This window comes from Miscanthus floridulus, chromosome 8 (assembly GCF_019320115.1).
Source record: "Miscanthus floridulus cultivar M001 chromosome 8, ASM1932011v1, whole genome shotgun sequence".
NCBI classification, from domain to species: Eukaryota; Viridiplantae; Streptophyta; class Magnoliopsida; order Poales; family Poaceae; genus Miscanthus; species Miscanthus floridulus.
In genome coordinates this window covers 197,630,795-197,654,358 of record NC_089587.1, presented here as the reverse complement: position 1 = coordinate 197,654,358, position 23,564 = coordinate 197,630,795, and the positions used below count along the sequence as shown (strand labels likewise).

Below are 23,564 nucleotides of genomic sequence, written 5' to 3'. Positions count from 1 at the left end.
AGATGACATATGGGACCCGTGTGTCAGTGACAGGGGAGAGAGGCCGCGATGAAGTATACGTCTTCGTATATACCTGCAGCTGGGCCCAGGCCGTGTCCATACGTATTCTGTGGCATATTTGTGGGAAACGAAGAATTGTAATGGCATACTTCAAAATAGACGAACAGTAATGACGTTTCTTCAAACATCAAAAATTATAATGGCATGAATTCAACTAACCCTTAAAATTACATATTTTGATAGACCCTCAAAGAAAGCCACGAGACTCGATATTTATTTACATCGACACATGCATGGATAGTATGAAAATCAGAGTTACGTTACATTCATGAGAAAATATTTCTATGCCTTATAACGGGAGATAAAAATTATCAGTTATATTTTATTTTGATACAAGATTAATAGGACGTTGTCACATTATTACCAATATTAACACATGCGATGATGCCATGGTTATCATAAAATACATATAACATTAAAATTTTATAGAACCCATCTTCGTTTTTCATTAATGTTTAATACTTTTTTTCTTTCGTTACACTGCACGGACATATTTACAAGTCCAACAAACTTACAAGTTAGTAGAACGATTTCTTTTGCTCGTTCATCGTTCAGAAGTGCAAAATTGACTGCTGTGCTTATTGGGTATGGAAATGCTAGGCGCCCGACTGGCCGGACGCAGCTGGGCCTGTGCACTACTAGTCCGATAAAGCTGATTCTCTTTACCTTCATTCTTTCACCGTTTCTCAAAAAAAAAAGTCTGCGGCATTTCGAACAAGCACAGCTGTCGCGGCATTTCCTACCACTCACCCGCCGCTCGGCTTCTCCAACGGCGACCACCTCCGCTTCCTCTGCCCTGGGGCCCTTGCTCTCCTCAGTAACGCCAGGTTGCGCCGCTGGAGTCGCGCCTACCGCCCACCCCTGCCCTCATCGCCGGAGCCGGCGCCGACGCCGGCGTCGGTGTCCTCCTCGTCACCTCCTACTGTGGCTGGGGACCGCGAGGGTGTCGTGGTTGTGCCGTACTTCACGCTCGCACGAGGCTCCGCATGCCCTGGTGCCCCCAATGGAAGAAGCTCGCGGCAACCAATCCCGTGGTACTCTTCGCTCTGCCACCTCCCGCGTCCGACATGTTGCAAGCGTATGTTTCAAGTGTTTTACAGGTTCTAAAGGTACGTTGTAAAAGTAGATCGGGATGTTGTATATGTTGCAAAGTGTTCCAGAGGCATGTTGCAAGTTTTTCAGAGGCATGTTGCAAGTGTTTGTTTAAAATGTTTCATCTGTTTTAGACGTACGTTGAAAGCGTTTTTATTTAGATGTTGCATATGTTTCACACATAGGTTGTAAGAGTATGTTCAAAATGTTTCAGCTGTTTCAGTCTTATGTTGCAATTAGTGTTTTCATGTTGCAAGTTGCAAGTGATTTTATATGGATGTTTGCATATGTTTCACACACATGTTGCAAGGGTATGTTTCAAATGTTTCATCTGCTTCATACGTATATTGCATTCAAATGTTTTATGTTGTAAGTGTTTCATGTGTTTAGAGGTATGTTTAGAGAGTTAGTTGGGCATAGCCGGGGCACGTGGGAAGGGGCGCGGCGAGCCAGGGGCCGGCGGATGGGGCATGCGGCGCGCCTGGGGTTCTGCGGACGGGACGTGTTCGTCCTCATCCCGACTCCCGAGTCCCGCCTGTGCGGAGAGAGAGGAGAGGTTCAGGGGGAAGGAGCGGTGGGCGCGGGGCGGGGCAAGGCAGACGGGGATGGGGTACGCGTGCGGGGTGGGACGAGACAGACGGAGAAGGACTGTAGGGATACAGTGGGAGTGTGATGCGTTTTAGATGGGCCGTTCTGCTGCATGTTCGGTACCGTCCGACGGAATCCTATCCCATCGGACCTCCGGGTGCCAGCAATTCCAATTCCTATTGGGTAACTCCATGTTCATGCTACAAACTATTAAGCATTAGCTCGATGCTAATTTGGACAATCTCACAGCGGGATGGCTTGTTTTGATCAGTAGTGATCAGAGAGTATGAGATTGTGATCCACATTTGTAGGGGAAATGGACTGCATTCAGCCCAGGAGAATCTGGTCTAATCTGTCTATCTTAAGTCCAATTCACTTCAAAATACGTAGGTAGCAGACCAGATGCATTTTATTTTCTGAAAGTTACAGAGAAATACATGAATTTGCACATATCATGCAATCATGCCAATATTATTGGGGTGGCATGTTAATGTGACCTTCTATTATGAATCTGAGACCATCCCCTACTTCCCTTTATATACAGGCTTTCTTTTCTCGGCAAATGCTGCTAGACCTTCAAGACGATCCTGAGTGTGCAAGATTTGCTCGTAGCATTCTTCTTCAACAGCCAATGCTGAGGGCATGTCTACCTCTGCCCCTTGATTGATGGCCTTCTTAGCCATTTTTACCGCTACCGGGCCCTGAAATATAGAACCAAGTTCATAATATTTACAATGATGGGGCAGTGATCTTGCGACAAGCATGAATCAATTGAAGCAAATTAACTAACACAGACAAAGAAAGTATCTGCTGGGAATTCTCAGATGGCAATAACTTTGCTGATTCTTCTGCCAAATAAAGCATGTAGTCTGTTCAGCGGTTTCTTACTTTCTGGTTTATCTCCCGCGCAAGTTCAAGAGCCTTTTGATAAGCCTCGCCGGCAGGAACACAGTAGTTTACTACTCCTGCCATGTGAGCATACATAACCCTTCTAAGAAGTGATAAAAGGTGTCCTTGAGGAATAAGAAGTCATAACAGCAGGAAGCAAATCTCAAGATGTTAAACTGACCCATAGTTACAGCCTCCACTGCATCAAATCTGCGACCAGTGAATATTAGTTCCTTTGCTCTTGACCTTCCAACAATCCTAGGAAGGCGCTGTGTTCCTCCAGCACTGTATATTGTATCAAATGGATGTCAAGAGCTGAAAATATCATTTGAAAGTGGACCTCCAAATAATTCTCAAGGTAATTTCACTGTGATATGCCACTCAAGTATAATGATCAATACAACAGCCTTTATGTTTCAAGAAAATCAGAATCAAGGCTGAAATTTTTAACAATGTTATGAAGGGTGGAATGCATGCATTAAGGCAAAAAATTGTATAGCAGGAACAGGTTTGACTTGTAGCTATAATTAAATTCACATGGCTACTGCAGTTCCAACTTCATTTGAGAGAAAACATCAACAGCATGTAAAAAAAAAAGAGCTTACAAAGTAAAGAACAGACTTGGTGACATACCCTGGAATAATAGCAAGGCCAGTCTCTGGCAAACTGAATTTTGCATCCTCGCCTTGCATCATTTTGACAAGAAAAAAAAAAGATTCATTTGGTGAAAGAAATGAGAAAAATCTATTCCCATAAGCATAAGATTGATGCAGATTAAAATCACTACCACATATGCGAAGATCACATGACAGAGCCAATTCTAACCCACCACCGAAAGCAACCCCTTCGACAACAGCAATTGTAGGAATAGACAGTGCCTGCTTAAACATGATACAAAAATTTACATCTATTGGAGGATTTATGCAACACCTGTCAGTTAAAATGCAATTGAGAACGCATATGACATGAACATTGGTCTGGGTAGCTTTATCTAAAGTTTCACTTTTCAACACCATGGATTTCCTAATTTTCTAAAAATCTGAGAGCAACTGTATAGATATAGAAGAATATATTGTTACTTCGCAACAAACCTCAAAGGATGAAAATGTAGACCTTAAGGAATTAACGAAGTCCCGAACTTCAGTAGGGCCCATCAATCTCCTTTCCTGTCAACATAAAGGACATGCAGTACATCATTGCATCCGTCATTTTCTGTAAAACGGATACATGGTTTAGTTTTATAACTGATATACAAAGGTCAAATATAAACAAATGGCCAGCACTTGAATAGCAAATCAAACAAAATACTTCATAAAGAAAGACTGTAAACAGTGCACAAAGAGCCATAGCCACTTAAATTACTCCAAATGTAATACATTTATGCTAACTTTGGAGTTCATCACCAATCATCCTATTGATAGAGCATAAGTCTGACCTGTTGACTCTGTTTTTTTCTCAATTTATCAATAAAAAATATGCAAAAATGTTCCTAATTTTTTTTATACTTTTTTTTTCTGATATCCGTTTCACCGTTTGAATACCAAAGTCCTCTATGTGCTCTAGAAACTCAGCAAGCCAAAGTTTTTCACCTACAATCATTTCTTTCTTTCTTTGAAATCAAAATGATCATATATTTCACAAATTGTCTTCCCAGGATAATGAATTCTCCCAGCACATAATATGAGCAACTAGTCCATCAGCAATGACTTGGAAGTGTGGGGAATAATGCAATCAAGATTAGTCTCACAAAAATATCCGTGTCCACTGGCGGAGCTTCACTGAGGCCAAAAGGGTCAGCCCCTCCCCCCCCCCCCCCCCCCCCCCCCCCACCCCCACCCCCAAAAAAAAATCCCATACTGCTTTGCAGTTTTATACTTAATCATGCTTAAGCATTGCTAACCTAGCTCTTTTAGCACTAATGGCCCCCTCTAACATTTACGTGAAGCTTCAACACTGTCCGTGGCAGCATATGTGTTATAGACATCCAAATTGCAATAATATGTCTAACGAAAACAAGAAGCTAGGCGTATGTGTTATAGACCTATAGCAACTAAACTGGCAATAAGCAATTGTTGCCACTGAAAGATACCCTGTGTCAACACAACTCACGAACTAGGAATCCTAATGGGTAGTGATGAGCAAAATCAAACTTCCAGAATAGAGCTAATGAAGCTGGTACCTTGAGATCGGCGCCCGCGCAGAAAACCTTGGGCACCGAGCTCGCCACCAAGACGACGTTTGCAGCCGTGGCGGCCTCCACCTCCTGGATCGCGCTCCGCAGCCCCTGGAGCATCTCCTTCCCTATGGCGTTCTTGGCCTCCGGCCGCTCCAGTCTCAGCTCCACGATCCCTGTAGCCAACGAATCACAGCTGGGAAACACAATCCCTACAAGCAAATGCGAAATTTCGTTGAGATGGGGGGGTCAGTACAGACAGACCGGTGTCCGGAGCCGAGAGCTTCTGGAGGCGGACGGGCCCCGGCTGGGCGAGGATTTGGAGGGCGCGAAAGAAGACGGCGCTGTGGGAGGAGGCCGCAGAGGCGGAGGTGACCTCCGGCGCGTGGCGGCCGGAGACAGCGAGGAGGCGCCGGAGGCCGAGCATGTTGGGAGAGCTGGACTGTAGTAGGTAATACTGGGACACTGATTGGGCAGTGACGATGTGTCGCCGCGTCAGGCGTCAGGTAGAGGTAGAGATGGGCAGAGTGGGAGGGAGAAAGACGCAACGGGCATCTTTGGATCAGGCACGATTCACGAGTTTTCAGAATATTCGTTCCGTTCTTCCGCACTACTACTTTTCAAAGATGTCTCACCACAAATGAACGGAAGCCAAATTTCAGCACACCAAGAATCAGCGTTCAGCGAAACGAACAGGGCATTGTCCTCGCCGAGCAGCTCCTGAGCTCTCCCACCCCGCGCCCGCGCTGAACGCCTGGACCCAAATCTATGAGACGTCGTTGGGACCGGAGGATCCACGGCCGGCCGTGAGTATGAGCTGGAGCACGTGCACGCCGGCCGCCGGCGGGCGGAGGCGAAGCTGCAGCTGCCCTCGTTGCGGAAAACCGGAGCAGCAGCGCCGTACTCCGTACTAGCAGGAACCGCTACGCTGACAAGTGACAACAACCCAGTCCAACCACCGCGCAGGCGCAGCCGCGGGCTACAGCGTGACGCGAACCTTGTAGCCCATGCACCACAGCCTGTCTAAGCTGAACAACCAGGTTAAACATTGGCTGTTGGGCCTCTTCACTCTTCCGTACCAATTCCAAGGCCCAGTGCACATCCATCCCTTCCTTAAACACGCCGGCTCGCTCAAGTCAATCCTTGTAGTTGTAGCAGACTCTCAGGACGATTATCATCGTTTCTAATAACTTTTTTTTTGAGAATCTTCTAATACTACTTTCCTGTGTACACAGGCTTCCTCTTCTCGGCAAATGCAGCCAGGGCCTCAAGGCGATCCTGCGTGTGCAGCAGCTGCTCGTAGCACTCCCCTTCGATAGCCAGCGCCGGGGACATGTCAGCGACCTCTGTCCCATCATTGATAGCTTTCTTTGCCATCCTTATCCCCAAGGGACCCTGGAAGAACGAGAACCAAGTTCAGAGTGGATTAAGGGCCAGGCCACCAGACAAGTGATCTCATTGAAATGAACCCTGCAAGTTCTATTATTTCACTTATTATTGTTTTCGATGAAATCGTTCACGCAAGTTCACTGATCCTGGCAGAAACTTGTTATTATCTGCATTTGTGTTTATTTTTTTTTGTTGCAAATATATACTGTGGCATGTAAATTTTAGATGGGAAGCGTGAGCTCATGAAGAAATTCCTGTCTTTGAAAGATCAGATTAAGAATGACCCTTACCTTCTGAGTTATCTCACAGGCAATGTCAAGAGCCTTCTGGTAAGCCTCCCCTGCTGGAACATAATAGTTTGCTAGTCCTGAAACGCAAACAGACATTGAAGAGCCGTTGCAGTAAGTAATCAGTAGGTAAAATAGGTAACAACTAACAAGGCTAGCATTACCCATCGTTACAGCTTCAGCTGCACCACATCTGCGGCCAGTGAATATCAGTTCCTTTGCTCTGGACCTCCCGACGATCCTAGGAAGGCGTTGCGTACCTCCAGCTCTGTATAGTACAGCAAACGGAAGTTATTTCACCGAAGCAGATTACTCTGGTAGTTTTGGTTAGGTTCTGTGCACTTTTCGATGTTGAGTACATCAAGAAATGCATGCACAATTACTATAGTCAAAACATGCAGTGGGAAAGTTCTATCATGACAAAGAAAACCACTATCAAATTTTGATTCTAGAAAAGTAAACACATCATGTAAAGTCCTGCTTGTCGGTTTCGCCTTTTCAGCATCGACATAGCAAATCGACTATTTGCAAGGTACTTAAAGTTGATGTAGATGCTTACTTCTACAAGTTCCTTATGCTTGAATCTTTGTGTCAAACTTTTGCCAGCCACGTCAAAGAAGTGAATAAATCTACGCTAACTACAAGGTCAGTCTTCAGGCATAATGTTGGCTAAGTCTTCCTGAGCAGTAACGTCATATTTCAGGATATGGTCAGTTGCCCCCTATCGAAGCCAGCAGTTTATTTTCTATGAAATCACATCCAATTACGGCTAGATTTATCACGTCACAATTCAAGACTAAAAAATGCACCAGGCTGGGGACACCCTATGTATTTCAGGCTATTTTGTTTCAGAGCATCTTGACATTTCCTTGAAAAAATCGTATATAAAACTATAAAAGTAAAACACAGTGTAGGTTGTGTAGGTTATATATTTCCATACCCAGGTATAATAGCAAGGCCTGTTTCTGGCAGTCCAAGTTCAGCATTTTCCCCTGCACAGAGTGTAGGTATGCATTTAAATAACCAAAACAACAGGAAATAGTTATCCCGTAGGATGGACAGAATTTTGTAATACTCCAGAACAAAGGCACCACCACATATACGGAGATCGCATGCCAAAGCCAGTTCTAGCCCACCACCAAGGGCAGCTCCTTCAATGACAGCAATTGTTGGAATAGGGAGTGCCTATTGAAACAAACTGTGATTTGTAAGTACTGTGAGAACAACATATGCTGATATGTACATCAAATAACTATGGCCAATGATAAGACAAATGAGTCATGGAGCAACTTGTATAAAGATGTGCGTAGTTGTATGTTTACCCATTACCCATTTTGTTGATTTAATGTTACAAATGCAAAAGGGCACATTAAACTTGAGTTCCAGGTGCAAACCTCAAAAGATGAAAATGTGGATCTCAAGGATCTAGCATACTCCCCAACGTCAGAAGATTTCATTAGCCTCCTTTCCTGCTAACAATAGTATTGCTCTGAGATGCGACCCTTGTCGTTTCATTAGTCATTATACAGTGAATATGATGTTCTTCACTCTTGAAATGATCTAAAGGTCAAAACAAGGGACAGAGGCAAGGAGGCAAGTATTACTGTATTAATTATGATATGTCAAACAAATTGGTTGAGAAATCAATGTCATAGCGCAGTGTGCAAAAATTATCCTTTTAGCAGTACTCTGATGTCACTACATAATTAAGGCTTACGGCAATCATTCTATAGCTGCTAATAGAAAAGATATGCTACAAATTATTAATTCTCAAAGATAAAAAAGCATCCGACCTGAGTTTGGTCACTTGGTGGGCCTGTGGGACATATCCATGATTAAATTGTAAGGAACATTTTAAGGATGCTATACATAATGTTTCAAAAATTAGGAAATGATCAGAAATCGTAGAAACAATTAGTCACTGTTAAAAGTTAAGAGTTTCAGAAATAGAACAGCCATCAAAGAAACAAAATATTAAAGATTTCTAGATTAACTTCCATTGGTTCCCGATATAAATTACTTTATTTAGTGCATACCAAAACTATATACAATCATATCTAGAGCAATCACAGTCACATGTGGAATAATAGTAGTTCACCATATATATGAGGGGTCATGGTTGTTCCTCTTTAAGCCACACACTCTAGTCTTTACTAATCATAGACCCTAGAGTTTCTAGAGTTGTCCTTCAAACATTCTTTGCAAAAGAAATTGCATCAAAACATGCCCCAACCTTTGTCTCATATACTTAGACGCACCTCAAGATACCGACTCTTCTATGTGTTGGCTTAGCCTTGAGTCTTTCTTTTCCCCACTCCACTTCACACCACTCCAACCATTCCTTTTCTTATTAACAATTAAATCTAAGACAAACAATATTTCTGAACATCAATATCAGCATTGCGCAAAGTTCACCAATCAATTCTGCTGATAGCATTTCGCAGCTGCTCTTTAATCATCAATAACTAATCTGGAATACGCACATGCACCTAAACCAGTTTTGCCTGTCTTCTACTCAAATCGAAACTCATGTTCATTTAACTGTGTCCCAACATCCAAGCGGCTAAACCCATCTAACCAAGCTGAATAGTCCAGACCTTGAGATCGGCGCCTGCACAGAAAGCCCCCGGCACGGAGCTCGCAACAAGGACGACCTTCGCCGTCGTATCGGCCTGAATCTTCTCTATGGCGCTCCGCAGCCTCCTCATCACATCCCAATTAATGGCGTTCTTGACCTCCGGCCGCTCCAGCCTCAGCTCTAAGATCCCTGAACCGGGACCCAGGACAAAGAATAATCAAAAGGAGGAATTTTAAAACGGCTACCAAAAAAATAATAAATTAAGAGGCGACAGTGGCTTCTAGGTGGCGGGTTCACAGACCGGAGTTGGGTGCCGGGAGCTTCTGGAGACGGACGGGCTCCGGCTGGGCTAGGATTTGGAAGGTGCGGGCGAATAGGGAGTGGTGGGCAGTGGTGGATACGGAGGTCGACGGAGCGTGGCGGCCCGCAAGGTAGCCGGAGGCGGCGAGGAGGCCTCGCGGACTGCGCATTGGGGACAGTCGGGGGAACGAGCTTGGTGCCACTGCTAGCACTCTGCCGTGGGCAAAGTACTCGGACGTCTGTGGGCCCTGGCTGGTGGCTGCATAGGTCCAACGAGACACGTGGAATACTGAATCTACTGTATCGCTCGAACTTATCAACCAGTCTTATTAGAAATAGAATAATATTTTTCTCTCACAATAAATCAGCTTTAGTCGACTTACCAGCCGCAAAAACCACCAGCCGAACAGCTAAGTCTTTTCTAAACACTTTGTGGTATGTATTAAATATAATGTATATTTAATTGTAAAGCAGAAGCTATATAAAAAATATAAATTAATTTAGGACAAAACTAAAGATGTGTTTAGTTTTGTTGCTACCCTCACCTTGCTGGGCGAGGTTACCTTGAGGCTGGAGAGCTAATCTGGTTGGCTAAAGTTGGTGAGAAAAATCTTGAAACACAAGCACTGATGTGATCTTGTTGCACATCTAAACAAGTTGCTTGTATTAATACCTTACCCAGCTAGGTAATACAGTAATCAGCAAAAGATCCAAATGTGTCCTAATATGACATATAAAAAACGGAGAAAGTATTAGCTAAAATTAGCCTTAGTCCATAAAAATTGATGGCTAATAGGTAAGCTAGTTCGTGGCCAAATTTCTGAGAAGAATGCCCTGCCTTCTTATCTCTATCCGCATATGCCTTACCCCCTGTCGCCATTCTCTTGTGTGTAACCCGACAGATGTTGTGCCCCTCCGCCCAGGCCTCCCACGCCACATCCTATCTGACCCACTCTGTCCAACCATCGCCACGACCTTTCCCCGGCGGCCTCCTACGCTCCATTTGGTTGCAGCCACTACCTGGATGACGCCGTAGCACTGGATCGCCTCTGTCTCTGACTACAACCCCACTGTGGGTCCGAATTTTTTACTATTTAGCCCTTTTTTTTTGAAAGTTTCTCTCAAATAGACCCCTGGCGGAAAGAATTCCAGAAATGGACCCTTGGCTCGGCGCCAGAGTGACTGGCGCCGAGCTCGGCGCCACGGTCACTGGCGCCGAGGTCCTGGGCATGGGAAAATGGCCTGCCAGGGGCTCGGCGCCAGAGTGAATGGCGCCGAGATACCTGCATTTAACCGCACTTCTTACCCGAGCGTTCTTCCTCTTATTTCTTCATTTTTCTCGGGTTTTTTTCTCGCCACTTCACCCTACCTCACAATCACCGGCAACTTAGAATTTTGGCTAAGTCCCTAAATTTACCATAAGATGGGCAACTTAGAATTTGGCTAAGTCTTTAAATTTACCATGAGATGGACATGCTGAAATTTGTGGGACAGACATATGCAAAAATGGCTAAGTCTGAATTTTTGCTATGACTTGAAGACTAGAATTTTACCATGACTTGGACATCGACAAATTTAAAATTTTACCATGATTTGGATATTGAGAAATGTGACTAACTCTAGAGTTTTACACTGACTTGATATTTGAGCACTTAAAACAACATAGAAATACTTAGGATAAAAAATGATCTAGGGTTCATGTTGATGAACGAGCCTAAAAATGTTTCTAAGTGTTGGATCAATAGTTAACACCCTTTTTCATGATGCAGTTTTGACCACAGTAAAACTATAGTTTCTTTTCTAGATATAAAGTTTGACCTTTAATAGAAGTTGTAGTTTGAGTTGAGTACAACAAACTTTGATTTTGGACCTAAACCTAAATCAGTTTGCGATATTTTATCTTCCAAATTTGTATAGCAACTCAATTTAATACCTTACTACGAGTTTGAGTACTCTCTGAGGATATGACAACAAAACAAGTCTCGTCAAGTTTGGACTTAGCCACGGTAAAAAATAAGACCATCTCGTGGTAAATATACATATGTCCATCTCATGGTAAAATCACAGATTTAGACAGATTGTAACATATCCAAGTCACAATAAAATTCAATATGGCATTGCCATGGTAAAAATTCAAATTACATATCCATGGTAATTCTAGTCTCTAAGTCATAGCAAAAATTCAGACTTAGCCATTTTTGCATATGTCTGTCCCACGGTAAAAATCAAATTTGACAATGTACAAGTCATGGTAAAAATCCAGGCTTAGCAAATTTCAGCATGTCCATCTCATGGTAAATTTAAAGACTTAGCCAAAATTTTATATATCCATCTTACGGTAAAATTAGGGTGTTTGATGTGCTTGCTAACCATCGGCCTCACCAAACGTAGGCCTCCAAAGGGCAAGGTCAACCCTTCTGTTCTGCTCGCACATCAATCGACCCAATCGACCATTCTGTTCTGCTTGCTAACCATACGTTTGGTAAATTTAAGGACTTAGCCAAAATTTTATATATCCATCTCACGGTAAATTTAGGGACTTGGCCAAAATTCTAAGTTGCCGGTGATTGTGAGGTAGGGTGAAGTGGCGAGAAAAAACCCAAGACGGAGGAGAAATAAGAGGAAGAGCGCTCGGAGAAGAAGTGCAGGCTGGGTTAAATGCAGATGTCTCGGCGCCATTCACTATGGCGCCGAGCTCGGCGTCAGCCACTCTGGCGCCGAGCCCCTGACAGGCCATTTTCCCGTGCCCAGGACCTCGGCGCCAGTGACCGTGGCGTCGAGCCAAGGGTCCATTTCTGGAATTCTTTCCGCCAGGGGTCTATTTGAGAGAAACTTTCGAAAAAAAGGCTAAATAGTAAAAAATTCGGACTGTGGGCCGTCTCTGATGCGGCCCGCCTTTGCGCCTCCACGGCCACGTCATGGTCTGCCTCCGTCACGGCCCGATCTTCGCTTGCGAGTTTGGTTTTCTCATCGCCGGCGAAGAGAGAGAGAGAGAGAGAGTAGAAGAGGTGTCTGGTTTGGACAGTGAGAGGAAAGAGAAAGTTAATTAAAGAAGCACACTAGTCTACTTGTAGTCACGCATGAAGATATTAGCTATGAATCCAATTAATTAAACATGTGCTAACAACTACTTGGCTAATTTTTAGGCATAGCTAACAATTCGTTCTAATTAATCTAAACAGAGTCAATAGGATTGAACAGAGGAAAAGGTTAGGAAAGCGCGCAAGTCTCACAAACTTACATCTACGAATGTGATTTTAGTAGTAAAAATCTTCTGAGAACTTGTGCAAGCTTCCAGGATAGGCATCAGGGGATTTTCGGTCCTACTGATGCTTTGACGTTGATAGTAAATGTCATTACGTCCCGTTTATAACATGATGACATGCAAGAATCAGTCCAACTACAGAAGGCCCAATAATCCTGGTTAACCCACCCCCACCCCCCACCCCACCATGCAGTCAATTTTTAACATAACATCCAATCCAAAGAGTTGAAAATTTCCAAGTTACTATGGAGTAGGCAGTCTCTCTCGGAAAGAAACACTGAAGCATTGTGCATTGAACATTTCACAATGGCAAGTGGCAACTGGCAAAGAACACATCAAGGATTCAAGGTCACGCTTTCACTTATTGATTGTGCTGCGCGCGCACTTGCGCTTGCTTGATTTTTTTCCCTGTACACATGCGTCGATGTCGAAACGAAACGAAACGGAAAATGGGAGAACTTCATCTTTCCCGGCTCGCACCCGCAACTAACGAAAGAATTCTTCTTTCTCCTACAAAATTTACAAGACGGTCCACCGAAGGAGACGTAATAATAATTTGATCCCTCACGAGGGGCTCGCGACGGCGCAGTTGCCGTACGCCATGCTACGGCCGACGTCCGCCGGCGCGGCGGGGTCGACGCCGAGCTCGCGCGCACGGTTCACGTACTCCTTCTTGACGTTGCCCCTCTGCAACTGCAGGAGGCGGATCACGCTGCGGCGCGCGTCGTGCCGAAACGGGCGCCCCGTCCCCGTGAACCCGTCGATGAGGTGCAGGTACGCCTCCAGGTCGTGGCGGCACGCGGGCCCCGCGTCCGGTCGGAGGCACGGCGAGTTCTTGCTGTCGATCCGGAGCTCCGCGCCCACGTGCTGGTACTGCTCCTTCTTGTGCGGCAGCCGCGGCGCCACCCCGGGCACCTTGGTGACGACGTCGCCGGCGTTGACGATGCGCAGGACGTTGACCTTGCCGCTGCTGGTGAGCCTATCGACGAACGCGGTGTTGCCCACCTTGGGGCCCCCGAAGGAGACCACGGCGACGGGGGGCGCGTCGGGGATGGATGTGGCGACCTCGTCGGCCACGAGGAGCGCCAGGGCGGCGCCGAGGCTGTGTCCGACGATCGTGATGCTGAGTTCCTCGCCCTTGTACTTGTCCATGAGGCGCCGCACCTCGTCCATCACCTCCTCCGACAGGCTCTTGACCTTCTCCCCGGCCGTCTTGTACAGGCTCAGGAAGCCCCGCGCCACCTTGGGCTCCTCCGCTCCCGGCATGTCGGCGCCGTCGCTGCTGTCGCCGTCGAGGGGCACCAGCGAGGCGCGGAGGTTCTCCGCCCACTCGAGGCAGGTGGCGGTGCCGCGCAGCACGATGGCGATGTCGCGGCGTCCCATGCGGGCGACCTCCCGCTCCGACTCGCAGACGGCGACGTAGCCGACCCAGTTGGACTGCTGCGTGAGCCACTCGGGCGTGTTGGGGCGCTTGGCCCACGGCGGCATGGACAGCGCGGAGGTGGCGAAGAGGCTGCGCGTGGGGCGGTAGGAGCGGTCGGGGAGCATCAGCCCGCGGTGCCTCGCCGACGCGGTGGGCAGGGAGTGGAACGCCTGGTACGCGGCCTGCACGAAGTCGCCATACCGGAGCAGCTCCCGGCGGAGGTCGGAGTCCAGCGGGTCGAGGAGGCCCTCCCAGCCGCCCTCACCGTGGAGCCTGCGCCACCGCGGCGCGATGGTGCACCTCGGCGAGGACCGCGGGGAGTCGGCCGAGAGGAGCTGCTGCATGTGCATGAGGCTCCGCGGCGACATGTGCTCGTCGGCGGCCGTCCGCGCCCGCATCCCGGGCATGGGCACGAAGAAGGACAGGTTCAGCGCGTTCAGCAGGCCGTGCCTGACGTTGAGCGGCTCCTGCTCGCCGTCCTGCCCCTGCCCCTGCTTGTTGCTCGCGGTCGCGGCGGGCCTCGGCACCTGCGGCGGCTTCCCGAGCACCTTGTCAAGGTTGGCGATGTGAGCCCTGGCGCCGCCGTCCGTGGCCGCAGCAGCAGGAGACCCGCCGCCGGGGCTGGCCGAGCGGAGCGCCTGCACCGGCGTGTTGGGGTTCAGCGGCGACGGGTCCCGGCGCGGCGCGGCGCGCGGCTGGAAGACCGCGGGGGTGGCGTGGCGCGGCGCGACGTGCACTGGCGCGGACGTGGGCGCGGTCACCGCGGCTGCAATTGTCATCGGGTTCCCTGTTGCTCCTCCGCCGTCGTCGGTTGCAGCTGCGACTGCGATCCTAGTCGATGTGCGATGTTGCCCTGTAGACTTATTACTCGGAAGGACCCCGAGCTAGCTACCTTCCGAAATGTGAGATGACACGGCGGGCGACGGGGTTTTATAACCGGGGAGGAAGCGTGCAGGGCGGAGGATGACTATTATTAATCAGAAACGCTATACATTAACAGGTTGATTTAGGCATTCCTATCAACCGGCTTTTTCTTGTACGCGCCGCTTGCAACCACCGATGGCCTGGCCTCTGGGTCGTCGGTCGACCGCGACATCGTCGTCGTCGCACGTGTAAATATAGTAATAAAGCGTGTAAATATAGGTAGAAGACAGTGTAAATGTATAAAAAAAAAAATTCAGTCGTCAGCTAAAACAATCGGTTGTTGGCTAATGGAGTGGTTGCCACTTGCGACTGGGACGTCGCGATTCCATGGCCCCGAGGGAGGCCCGCGACAAGGTCGCGGGGCGGGCATACGCGCCCTGCTCTGCTGGTCAGGGACTCAGGGCGCGGGACGACGGATCGGCCCTGCAACTGCCGCCGAGCCCAACGAACCGAGCGCCTGGCTCTGCCTGCCAACTGCGTGCCGACTAGTCCACGCCCCTGACACTGACAGCGTTGGCGTGGCTAGCCGCGGGCCGCGGCAAGCTGCGTGTAGTAGTTACGCGGTGCGCGGGCGGGTGCCTTGGACTTTGACTCGGCGACGGCGAGTTCCTTTCGGTCCGTCGTCAGTTCCATGCGCGAGCGCGAGCATGGTCGCATCAGGGTAGAAGAATTGGCGCCATGTGGTATGGGGGACTTCGCAGGGGCGGCGGCGCGCGCGCGGACTGTCCTCGTTTTAGTATTCGTCGAGGAGCGCGTGTCCACATGGCGGTGCGCGCCCAAGTCGCGTACGGTATCTCAGCTGGTCCGGTCCGGCCGGTCTCGGTCTCGGTAAATGTTTAGAGCAGCGGGGGTGGCGACCGCGCGTGGGCCTGGTGGATTCACACATCCGGGTCCGGTGAGTCGGTGACGCAAGGCTCCCCGTCCCCGATATGATGCAAGCAGTGTTAGTTGACTCTCCAATTACAGTTTGTCAGGTCAAACCACCGTGTTTGTCCGCGCTGTCCCAGCCACCATTAGCCGGCGTTCAACTCTTGCCTCCATCCGATCTACTAGTATAGCCCTCCCATCTGCAGACATGTTCGGCCTCCAATACTTAAGCATCCGTACCGATCGTTCGCATAATAAACAAATCCCGTTCATAAGAAGTCGGCGAGAGCCACGTCGCTAGCTAGCTACCGAGGTTTAGACGAATGTCAAAGGTTTCACAAGAAATCATACGAGGAAGGAGTTGCCAAGTTTAGTTTCCGTATGGACGTACGAACGCGGACGGACGGACTGGTGGGGTCGTTGGCCAGAATAAGCTTTGAAACGCAACCGCATTTGAATTTTGAACTGGAATTAGGAGGGTCAGATTCAAGAGCTGGGTTCGCTAATTAATCGCCTCGTGTACGTGTATGGTCATGCATGCATGTGCTGTGGTCCTACTTGGCGGTCGAATCCAGTCAGTTTCGTGCTTTGCGTTCCATCATCGAGCGCGCCCAGCTTTTTATCCGTCGCAGCGCTGTAGTGAAAGACGTTTTCAGCAGGAGCTGCTTTTCAATTATTTCCCGTTTCTTTTGTGTCTATCTCCCTCTCTCTTTCGTAAAGTACTTTTTTTATATAGAAAAACAAACATGGTGCTCGTGGGAGCAACTCCTTTTCAAGTTAGGCAGTAGTTCATCAATATCCTTTTTATTCCTGAAGTGGATCTGCAAACATGCACGAGCTGAGAGTTACCTTCGTCTCATTTGACGGGAGATGGAGACGAGGAGAAGCAGCAGCAGGCAGCAGAAGCCCTTGCTAGCTGCGCGTGGGCAAGTTGACGCACTCCGAATTCTTCCGAAATGTCAATGGACCAAGCAAGTGATTATTTTTATCCACAGGCGACAAGCACTGGACGGACGCCATTAATTAGAGAGACGTGATGAAATGGCGCCAGTGGCCAATCAACTAGCAGTATGGTGGATTAGTCTAATCGTGGGTGACCCTGGTGAGCGAATGCCATGGACGGAGACGAGCAACAAGCCAACAAGGGGGACGATAAAATAAGGGGATCGTACGTACCTAAAATCCAGGGCGTGAACAATGCAGATTATGGGCCCGTTCAGCTTACTCCATATTCGGCTTGTTCGGCTTGTTTTTTCAGCCAGAACAGTGTTTTTCTCTCACAACAATTCAGCCAGAACAGTGTTTTTCAGACAGTTTCAGCCAAGATTCAGTAAGCCGAACAGGCCCTATATTGAGGTGATGAGGAACGTGATGGAAAGAGATCGGATGGATCAGTTGGCAGCGATCGCCGCCGAGAAATGAAAGCGCGGGTGAGTTGGCCACGTAACGCTAACCACCACACGGCCCACCGGGGGCTAATGAACGTCATCTTCATATGGGACCAGGATGTTTAGTTGCTTCTCCCCACTGACTTCGCCACTAATTGAAATGGCTTTTTTGCATCAGAGATCGAGTGATCGACACCGTACTTGCAGATGTCTTTATACAAGTGCGCAATACAGTTTAGGCATAAAAAGAAACGACATCGCTGATACGACCTTCATGTTTTCTGGTATATATACAGCGCTGACATGTGCTAGTACTAAAGCATGTGTAAGTTTTCCGTGTTCAATCACTCACAAAGCATAGATCTTCTGATATCTAAAAGAGATGATGGAGGATAAAAGAAAAATCTATGCTAAATAACCACGATTGCTTGTGCTAAACATTATGATGCCGCCACAACCAAATCTTACATATATCTTGCTTCTAGAGCACAACCCAAGTATGGCACCAATGAATAATTCTGTAGATAACTTGCATAGGAGAAGAAATACGCTATACCAGATCTTGACATCATTGTCTGTTCAAAAACCTCGTTCACTACCGGATTTTAAATCGATAGTGGCATACTGGTAGTGATGGGGGATTTGACATCACTGTCGGTTCTTATAAACCGACACTGATGTGAGCCGACAATGATGTGGTTTATAGAAAACCCAAAAAATTCATTAAAAAAAGGGATTTTTTTTTAATATCGGGAGAGGCCCCAGACAGCCACACGGTTGCGCATCGCGAGTCACACGATTTTTCGCAGGCTTAGCAGCCACCGGCGCTCAAACCCCTAATCTCCTGTTTCACGTCTTCGGCCCTCTAACCACTCCACCTGCAAGCTGGTTGTGTCCAAATGAGATTTTCTTTCTAGCCATTTTATATTCATCTGAGTTTGAAATGAGTATTTAGGACCCTAAACGAATTCAAATGAAAAAGTTATCAATTATAAAGTTTTATAACTTTTCGAGATCTACAACTTTTATTTTGGTAGTTTCTCCATCTGAGGTCGTTTACAGAATTTGAATTTCAAATTTGAGAAATTCAAACGTATTTTTTCATGACAAGATGATTTCAAATCAAAAAGTTATCAACAACAAAGTTTCATAACTTTTTGAGATCTACAACTTTTGTTTTTGCTGTTTATCCATCCGAGGTCGTTTAAAAATTTCAATTTTCAATTTTTTTGAAATTCAAACATAGTTTTCCTTGAGAAGATGATTTCAAATCAAAAAGTTGCCAACTACAAAGTTTCATAACTTTTTGGGATCTACAACTTTTATTTTGGTAATTTCTCCACCCTAGGTCATTTATAAATTTTAAATTTTAGAAATTCAAAAGTAATTTTTCTTGACAAGATGATTTCAAATTAAAAAGTTATCGACTACAGAGTTTCGTAACTTTCCGAGATCTACAACTTTTATTTTGGTCATTTGATCATTTAATCATCCGACATAGTGGTAGTAACATTATTCACAAATATTACATATCCCTCTTATTGTTTATGAAACTATAAGAGAGATATGTAAATTTTGTGAACAATGTTACTACCACTTTATTGGATGAAGAAATGACCAAAATAAAAGTTGTACATCTTGATAAGTTCTACAACTTCTATGTTCATGACTTTTTCAACTGAAATCATTTAGTGTTCCAAAAGGACGTTTGAAGTTGTCATTTTTAAAATTCAAAATTCAAATAGATAAAACACAGTCACATGAAAAGATGAATAAAGTAATAGAGGTAAGAACACAATAAATTGATAGAGCATGATCTTAGAATTTTTTAGGAAAAAAACATCAAATTTTAAGTTAGTATAAGGGAGAAAGACTAGTTACAAGTTTTAGACAGAGATTAAAAAGAGATATCAGAGTTCTTCAATAATTTTAAATTTTAGTTTCAAACAGTATTTTTAAGTAGTGAATGATCTCAAATAAAAACATTTTCAACTACAAAGTTGCATAACTTTTCGAGATCTACAACTTTTGTCTTGGGCGTTTCTCCACCCGAGGCTGTTTGAAAAATTCAAATTTTAAACTTTAGAAACCAAACGTAATTTTCGTTAGATAGATTATTTAAAATGAAAGTATTTGGACATTCAAATGATCTCAAATTAAAAAAGTTTGAACTGAAAAATTGTAGATCTTGTCAAGTACTACAACTTTGATATAAAGTTCGTCTCCATCGAACATCATATGGGAAACTTATGAAGTTTTCTTGCAGCATATCTGTCGGTTCATAAACCCGGGGTCTTTAATGGGTCCGCTTTCCAGCAAAAGCTCGGCCCAGTAAACGACGTTGCGAACAACGCACAACTCTTGGGCCGACCGAGATACCTAAACGATAGGCCGGAAGAGTGATCTAGTCTCCGACCGGAAGGCCTAACAAGGAGGGGACAACGCTCGCTTCCGACTCTGACCCGCGTCTTCGACCGGAAGGCCTGGCCAAGGAGGGGCGACGCTCGCTTCCGACTCCGACCCGCTTCTCCGATCAGGAATACACCGAACCTCTGCTTACTGCTCTTCTCCGACCGGCGCAGTCGGAGCCAACTAGGAACAATCAACCGGAGACGCCCGCTCGGTAAGAACCCAAGAAACAGGCGGAGCAAGTAAGGCAGGGCGCTCAAGTCAACCGCAATACCGAGGATCGTACCCTGCACACCTGTAGGATAGTACTATGGGTCAAACGGGCTGGTGCGAAAAAGAAAGGATAAAAATCAAACTATGCTAAGGTAAAAATAAAGAACAAATGGGACAAGCTTCCCCTTACAAAGTGATTCTATCACAAAACGAAGCTGAAGTATTCATGAATACACAAACTTTTTACACGGGGGCTTCCCCATGAACTTAACTTTTACATATACTAACTACTTCTACTCTAAATTCTAGTGTGACCGACCGGTGGCATCGTCTAACGGCACGGTCGATGAGGATAAGGGCTGCTCTCCTTCCGACACGATGACATTTGGCTCGGTCAGAGGCGGGACGACGCTCGCTCCGACTTGGTCCCCACCCCATCTGCAGGCTAGATAACGTCTTCCTGGTGCATGCCTTCAGCCATGCTTGAACGGTGAGCCTCCATCACCCACTGCATGGAGACTTGCTCGGCCACCATCTGTGCATGTGGCACCAAGCTTTCCCCGAACGCGTGGATCGCATCCGCGCTCTAACTGTCAGCGTACCCTCTGTAGATGGCGACGAAGTCTAGGTCCGGGTGGTGCATTGCCACTGAGGTCAGCACCCCTGATGTCCCATAGAACATCCCATTGGAGATGAGCGCCCGAACCTTATTTGGGACTTCCGCCAGCTGGATGGCAGGCGTGCGGGTGCTCGGCGCTGACCCGAACACCTCGGAGACAACCACCTGGGTGACGTTGCGGATCTGGTGAAGCTCCCCCTCGAGAGCACGTCGCTCTTCAAGGGACTTGGCCAGTGCCTCCGCGCTCCGACCAATCACCGCCTTGGCTGTCTCCAGCTCCCGCTCCAGAGAACCGATTCTTCCGCCCAGTTCTGGAAAAAGCACGACAAGTTCAGAAGCAAGGGAAAGGAAAAACCAAAACATCAACCAAAGGCGTAATAGGTACATACCAAGGCGAGTGTTCTCGGGGATGGAGAGTCCTTCCTCCTGCTAGGTCACCTTCTCGAGTAGCCGAGCGTTTGACTCCTCCGGCCCAAGCACTTGCCCCCGGAGCACGAGCACTTCCCGATCGACCTCCGACCAGGCCTTCCACTCCATATCCAAGGTCTCTAAGGACTTTTGGAGCGCCGCCTCGGTATCCGTTAGGTGGACCTTCACCGCCATGAGTCCCCGCTCGGTAGCGATCGCTCATTCCGCCGCAAGCAGCTCTGCCGCCTTTGCTCCCGTCGCCTCGATCGCCCGGTCTTGGGACTCATGGCGAGCGGACTCTAGCTGGCGCTCGAGCTCATCGACCCTACCACAACATCACAGCTTCCCACTCCATCTGACCATGCTCCTCCCAAAGGAAATGGGACTTGGGATCGACGTCACCTCTAACTCCTGTGAAGCAAGAAGCAAGCATGCTGAGACAACCAGTGGAAGACCAAGGAGTTAAGGACAAACACTAAAACATAGAAGGCTTACCTCAGTGATGCACGATAGGTCAACTAAGATCGCCTGATGGATGAGCTCAACCCGCTCCAAGGCCTCCTTGAGCTTCGACTTGGTTTGGGTGAGGTCGGACTCCATCGACAGTCCTCTCTCCTCTAGGAAGTGCCAGAGTGCCACCTCCTCCCCATCGCAAAGGATGAACCGAGACTTCCTCAAGTCACTAGGGCAGGGCCATACCAGCTCGTGGGTCACCCCTAAGCCACTAGAAGATCCAACCACCGTAGCATCATGCGACGACCGAACCACCGCCAGCTCCTGCGATGGCGAGATGGTTGGCGGCTCCACCCTAGCGCATGCCTCGCTGGAATAGGGGATCTCTGCTACCTTGACCCCGTGGCACGCTGAAGGGTCGAGATGGCGGACTAGAGGGAGGGTGAATAGTCTTTTCTAAAATTAATCGCGTCGGCTAACCGATATAATTGCGGAATTAAAACTATCAGTCTAGCCAAGACTATACCCCTCAATGTATGTTTACTAGCACCTTGCAAAGATAATAATTATGCAACAAAGGTGCTGGGCTAGCTAGAGCTCTCCTAATCAATTCTAGGTGCAAGGTCACACAAACCTATGCCACTAGTACTTTATGCAATGAGGGAGCTCCTACACATGCTAGTAAGCAAAAGCACAAAGCTAACTAAGCTCACTAGCAATGCTCAATAACAAGGCAACTAATGCCTAATTAGAGAGCGCAAATACTTAGCTACACAAACTAAGCAATGTGACTAACAAGGTTACTAAAACCAAATTAGCCACGCAAGGGAGCTACTTCTATGCTACACAAGCTAGAAGGTAATTAGCAAGCTACACAAGCTATCTAATTACAAGAGCAACTACACAAACTTAATATATATAAAAGTAATTGCAAGCTTGTGTAATGGGGATGCAAACCAACGGGAAGAACAAGGTAGACACGATGATTTTTCTCCCGAGGTTCACGTGTTTGCCAACACGCTAGTCCCCGTTGTGTCGACCGCTCACTTGGTGGTTCGGCGGCTAATTAGCATCACCCGCTAAGCCCGCACGCCGGGCGCCGCAAGAACCCACCCCTTAGTGAGGGTAGCTCAATGACACGCTTTACTAGAGTTGCTCTTCGCGGCTCCCGCGGGGCGAGCACAAGTACCCCTCACAAGCTCTTCTCCGGAGCTCCGCACAATCTTCTTGCGGGCTTCGACGGAGACCACCACCAAGCCGTCTAGGAGGTGGCAACCTCCAAGAGTAACAAGCACCACCGGTTTGCAACACGATCACCTAGTGCCACTCGATGCAACCTCACGATGCAATCGCACTAGAATCGCTCTCTCACACTATCGGATGAACACTATCATGTATGTGTGAGATGGAGGGCTCCCAAGCACTACTACACAAGCCACCAAGGCTCTAGTGTGCTCAGGTACCGGCCCAAGGCCGGCCATGGCCTCTATTTATAACCCCATGGGCAAATAGAGCTGTTACCCCTTCACTGGGCAAAACTCGGGCCGACCGGACGCTCCGGTCCGATCGACCGGACGCTGGACCTCAGCGTCCGGTCACGCGATACACACCACGTGTCCCCTGCGTTCAATGGTCATCTTCCAATCCCAACGGTCATCTGCCGACCGGACGCAGCACTTCAACTGACCGGACGCTGGACCCTCAGCGTCCGGTCGTTTCCAGTAAGCTCCCGAGCATGACCGGACGCGTCCGGTCAACACGACCGGACACAGCCCAGCGTCCGGTGCTTAACCCTAAGCACTGTGCCGACCGACAGCCTGACCGGACGCACCACCTCAGCGTTCGGTCGTTTCGGACTCAGCGTCCGGTCACTGTTAAACAGTGAGACCGAATTCCTTTCTCCTCTATCTTCTTCACCCTTGGTCCAATGTGCTAACCACCAAGAGTTTGCATCCGGCATAATAGAAAATAGGCATTCCATTTTCTCGAAAGCGCCGAATCCCGCCGAGCTTGCGAGGCGGGAGGGAGAGAGGGACCCAAAACCCATCTCACCCCTGCAAACACCACCTCCTTTGTAAATGTGCCAACACCATCAAGTGTACACCACCATGTGTATGTGTGTTAGCATTTTCACAATCATTTCCCAAAGGATGTTAGCCACTCAACTTGCCACGCCACTCGATCCTAGCGACAATGCAAAGTTAGATCACTCGAGTGGCACTAAATGACCGATATGCAAA

General features: G+C 47.6%; 3 protein-coding genes across 4 annotated transcripts; all 3 read right to left on the bottom strand.

Annotated features, from left to right (window-relative positions):
• Positions 1–2,044: 2,044 nt before the first annotated feature.
• On the bottom strand, positions 2,045–5,737 carry LOC136477869 (probable enoyl-CoA hydratase 2, mitochondrial). 2 transcript variants are annotated; one of them, XM_066476127.1, is made up of 8 exons: positions 5,066–5,737; positions 4,808–5,013; positions 3,720–3,794; positions 3,416–3,506; positions 3,262–3,313; positions 2,810–2,913; positions 2,629–2,705; positions 2,045–2,441 (listed from the first exon to the last, which is right to left on the bottom strand). In XM_066476127.1, exons 1-8 carry the CDS (start codon positions 5,226–5,228, stop codon positions 2,265–2,267), a joined length of 945 nt encoding a protein of 314 aa, XP_066332224.1. In that variant the 5' UTR covers positions 5,229–5,737; the 3' UTR covers positions 2,045–2,264. The 2 variants fall into 2 exon arrangements, with proteins under 2 accessions (XP_066332224.1, XP_066332225.1); XM_066476128.1 differs by having other exon boundaries at positions 4,808–4,977.
• Positions 5,738–5,910: 173 nt separating this feature from the next.
• Positions 5,911–9,587, bottom strand: LOC136477870 (probable enoyl-CoA hydratase 2, mitochondrial). Its single transcript, XM_066476129.1, has 8 exons — positions 9,357–9,587; positions 9,075–9,244; positions 7,872–7,946; positions 7,572–7,662; positions 7,418–7,469; positions 6,642–6,745; positions 6,481–6,557; positions 5,911–6,196 (listed from the first exon to the last, which is right to left on the bottom strand). The coding sequence occupies exons 1-8, from the start codon at positions 9,523–9,525 to the stop codon at positions 6,017–6,019; spliced, it is 918 nt and encodes a 305-aa protein (XP_066332226.1). The 5' UTR covers positions 9,526–9,587; the 3' UTR covers positions 5,911–6,016.
• A 3,373-nt stretch (positions 9,588–12,960) lies between these two features.
• On the bottom strand, positions 12,961–14,944 carry LOC136474500 (phospholipase A1-Ibeta2, chloroplastic-like). Its single transcript, XM_066472069.1, has one exon. It carries the CDS (start codon positions 14,820–14,822, stop codon positions 13,185–13,187), a length of 1,638 nt encoding a protein of 545 aa, XP_066328166.1. The 5' UTR covers positions 14,823–14,944; the 3' UTR covers positions 12,961–13,184.
• Positions 14,945–23,564: the final 8,620 nt, after the last annotated feature.

Excerpts from the sequence above, each read along its gene's own strand:
- LOC136477870 (XM_066476129.1), bottom strand. The coding sequence starts at position 9,525 with ATGCGCAGTCCGCGAGGCCTCCTCGCCGCCTCCGGCTACCTTGCGGGC. Across the intron at positions 7,663-7,871 it reads CCACATTTTCATCTTTTGAG|GCACTCCCTATTCCAACAAT; the intron begins GTTTGCACCTGG and ends TTGTTTCAATAG. Across the intron at positions 7,470-7,571 it reads ATGCGATCTCCGTATATGTG|GGGAAAATGCTGAACTTGGA; the intron begins GTGGTGCCTTTG and ends CACTCTGTGCAG.
- LOC136477869 (XM_066476127.1), bottom strand. The coding sequence starts at position 5,228 with ATGCTCGGCCTCCGGCGCCTCCTCGCTGTCTCCGGCCGCCACGCGCCG. Across the intron at positions 3,507-3,719 it reads CTACATTTTCATCCTTTGAG|GCACTGTCTATTCCTACAAT; the intron begins GTTTGTTGCGAA and ends ATGTTTAAGCAG. Across the intron at positions 2,442-2,628 it reads CGCGGGAGATAAACCAGAAA|GGCCCGGTAGCGGTAAAAAT; the intron begins GTAAGAAACCGC and ends TCTATATTTCAG.
- LOC136474500 (XM_066472069.1), bottom strand. The coding sequence starts at position 14,822 with ATGACAATTGCAGCCGCGGTGACCGCGCCCACGTCCGCGCCAGTGCAC.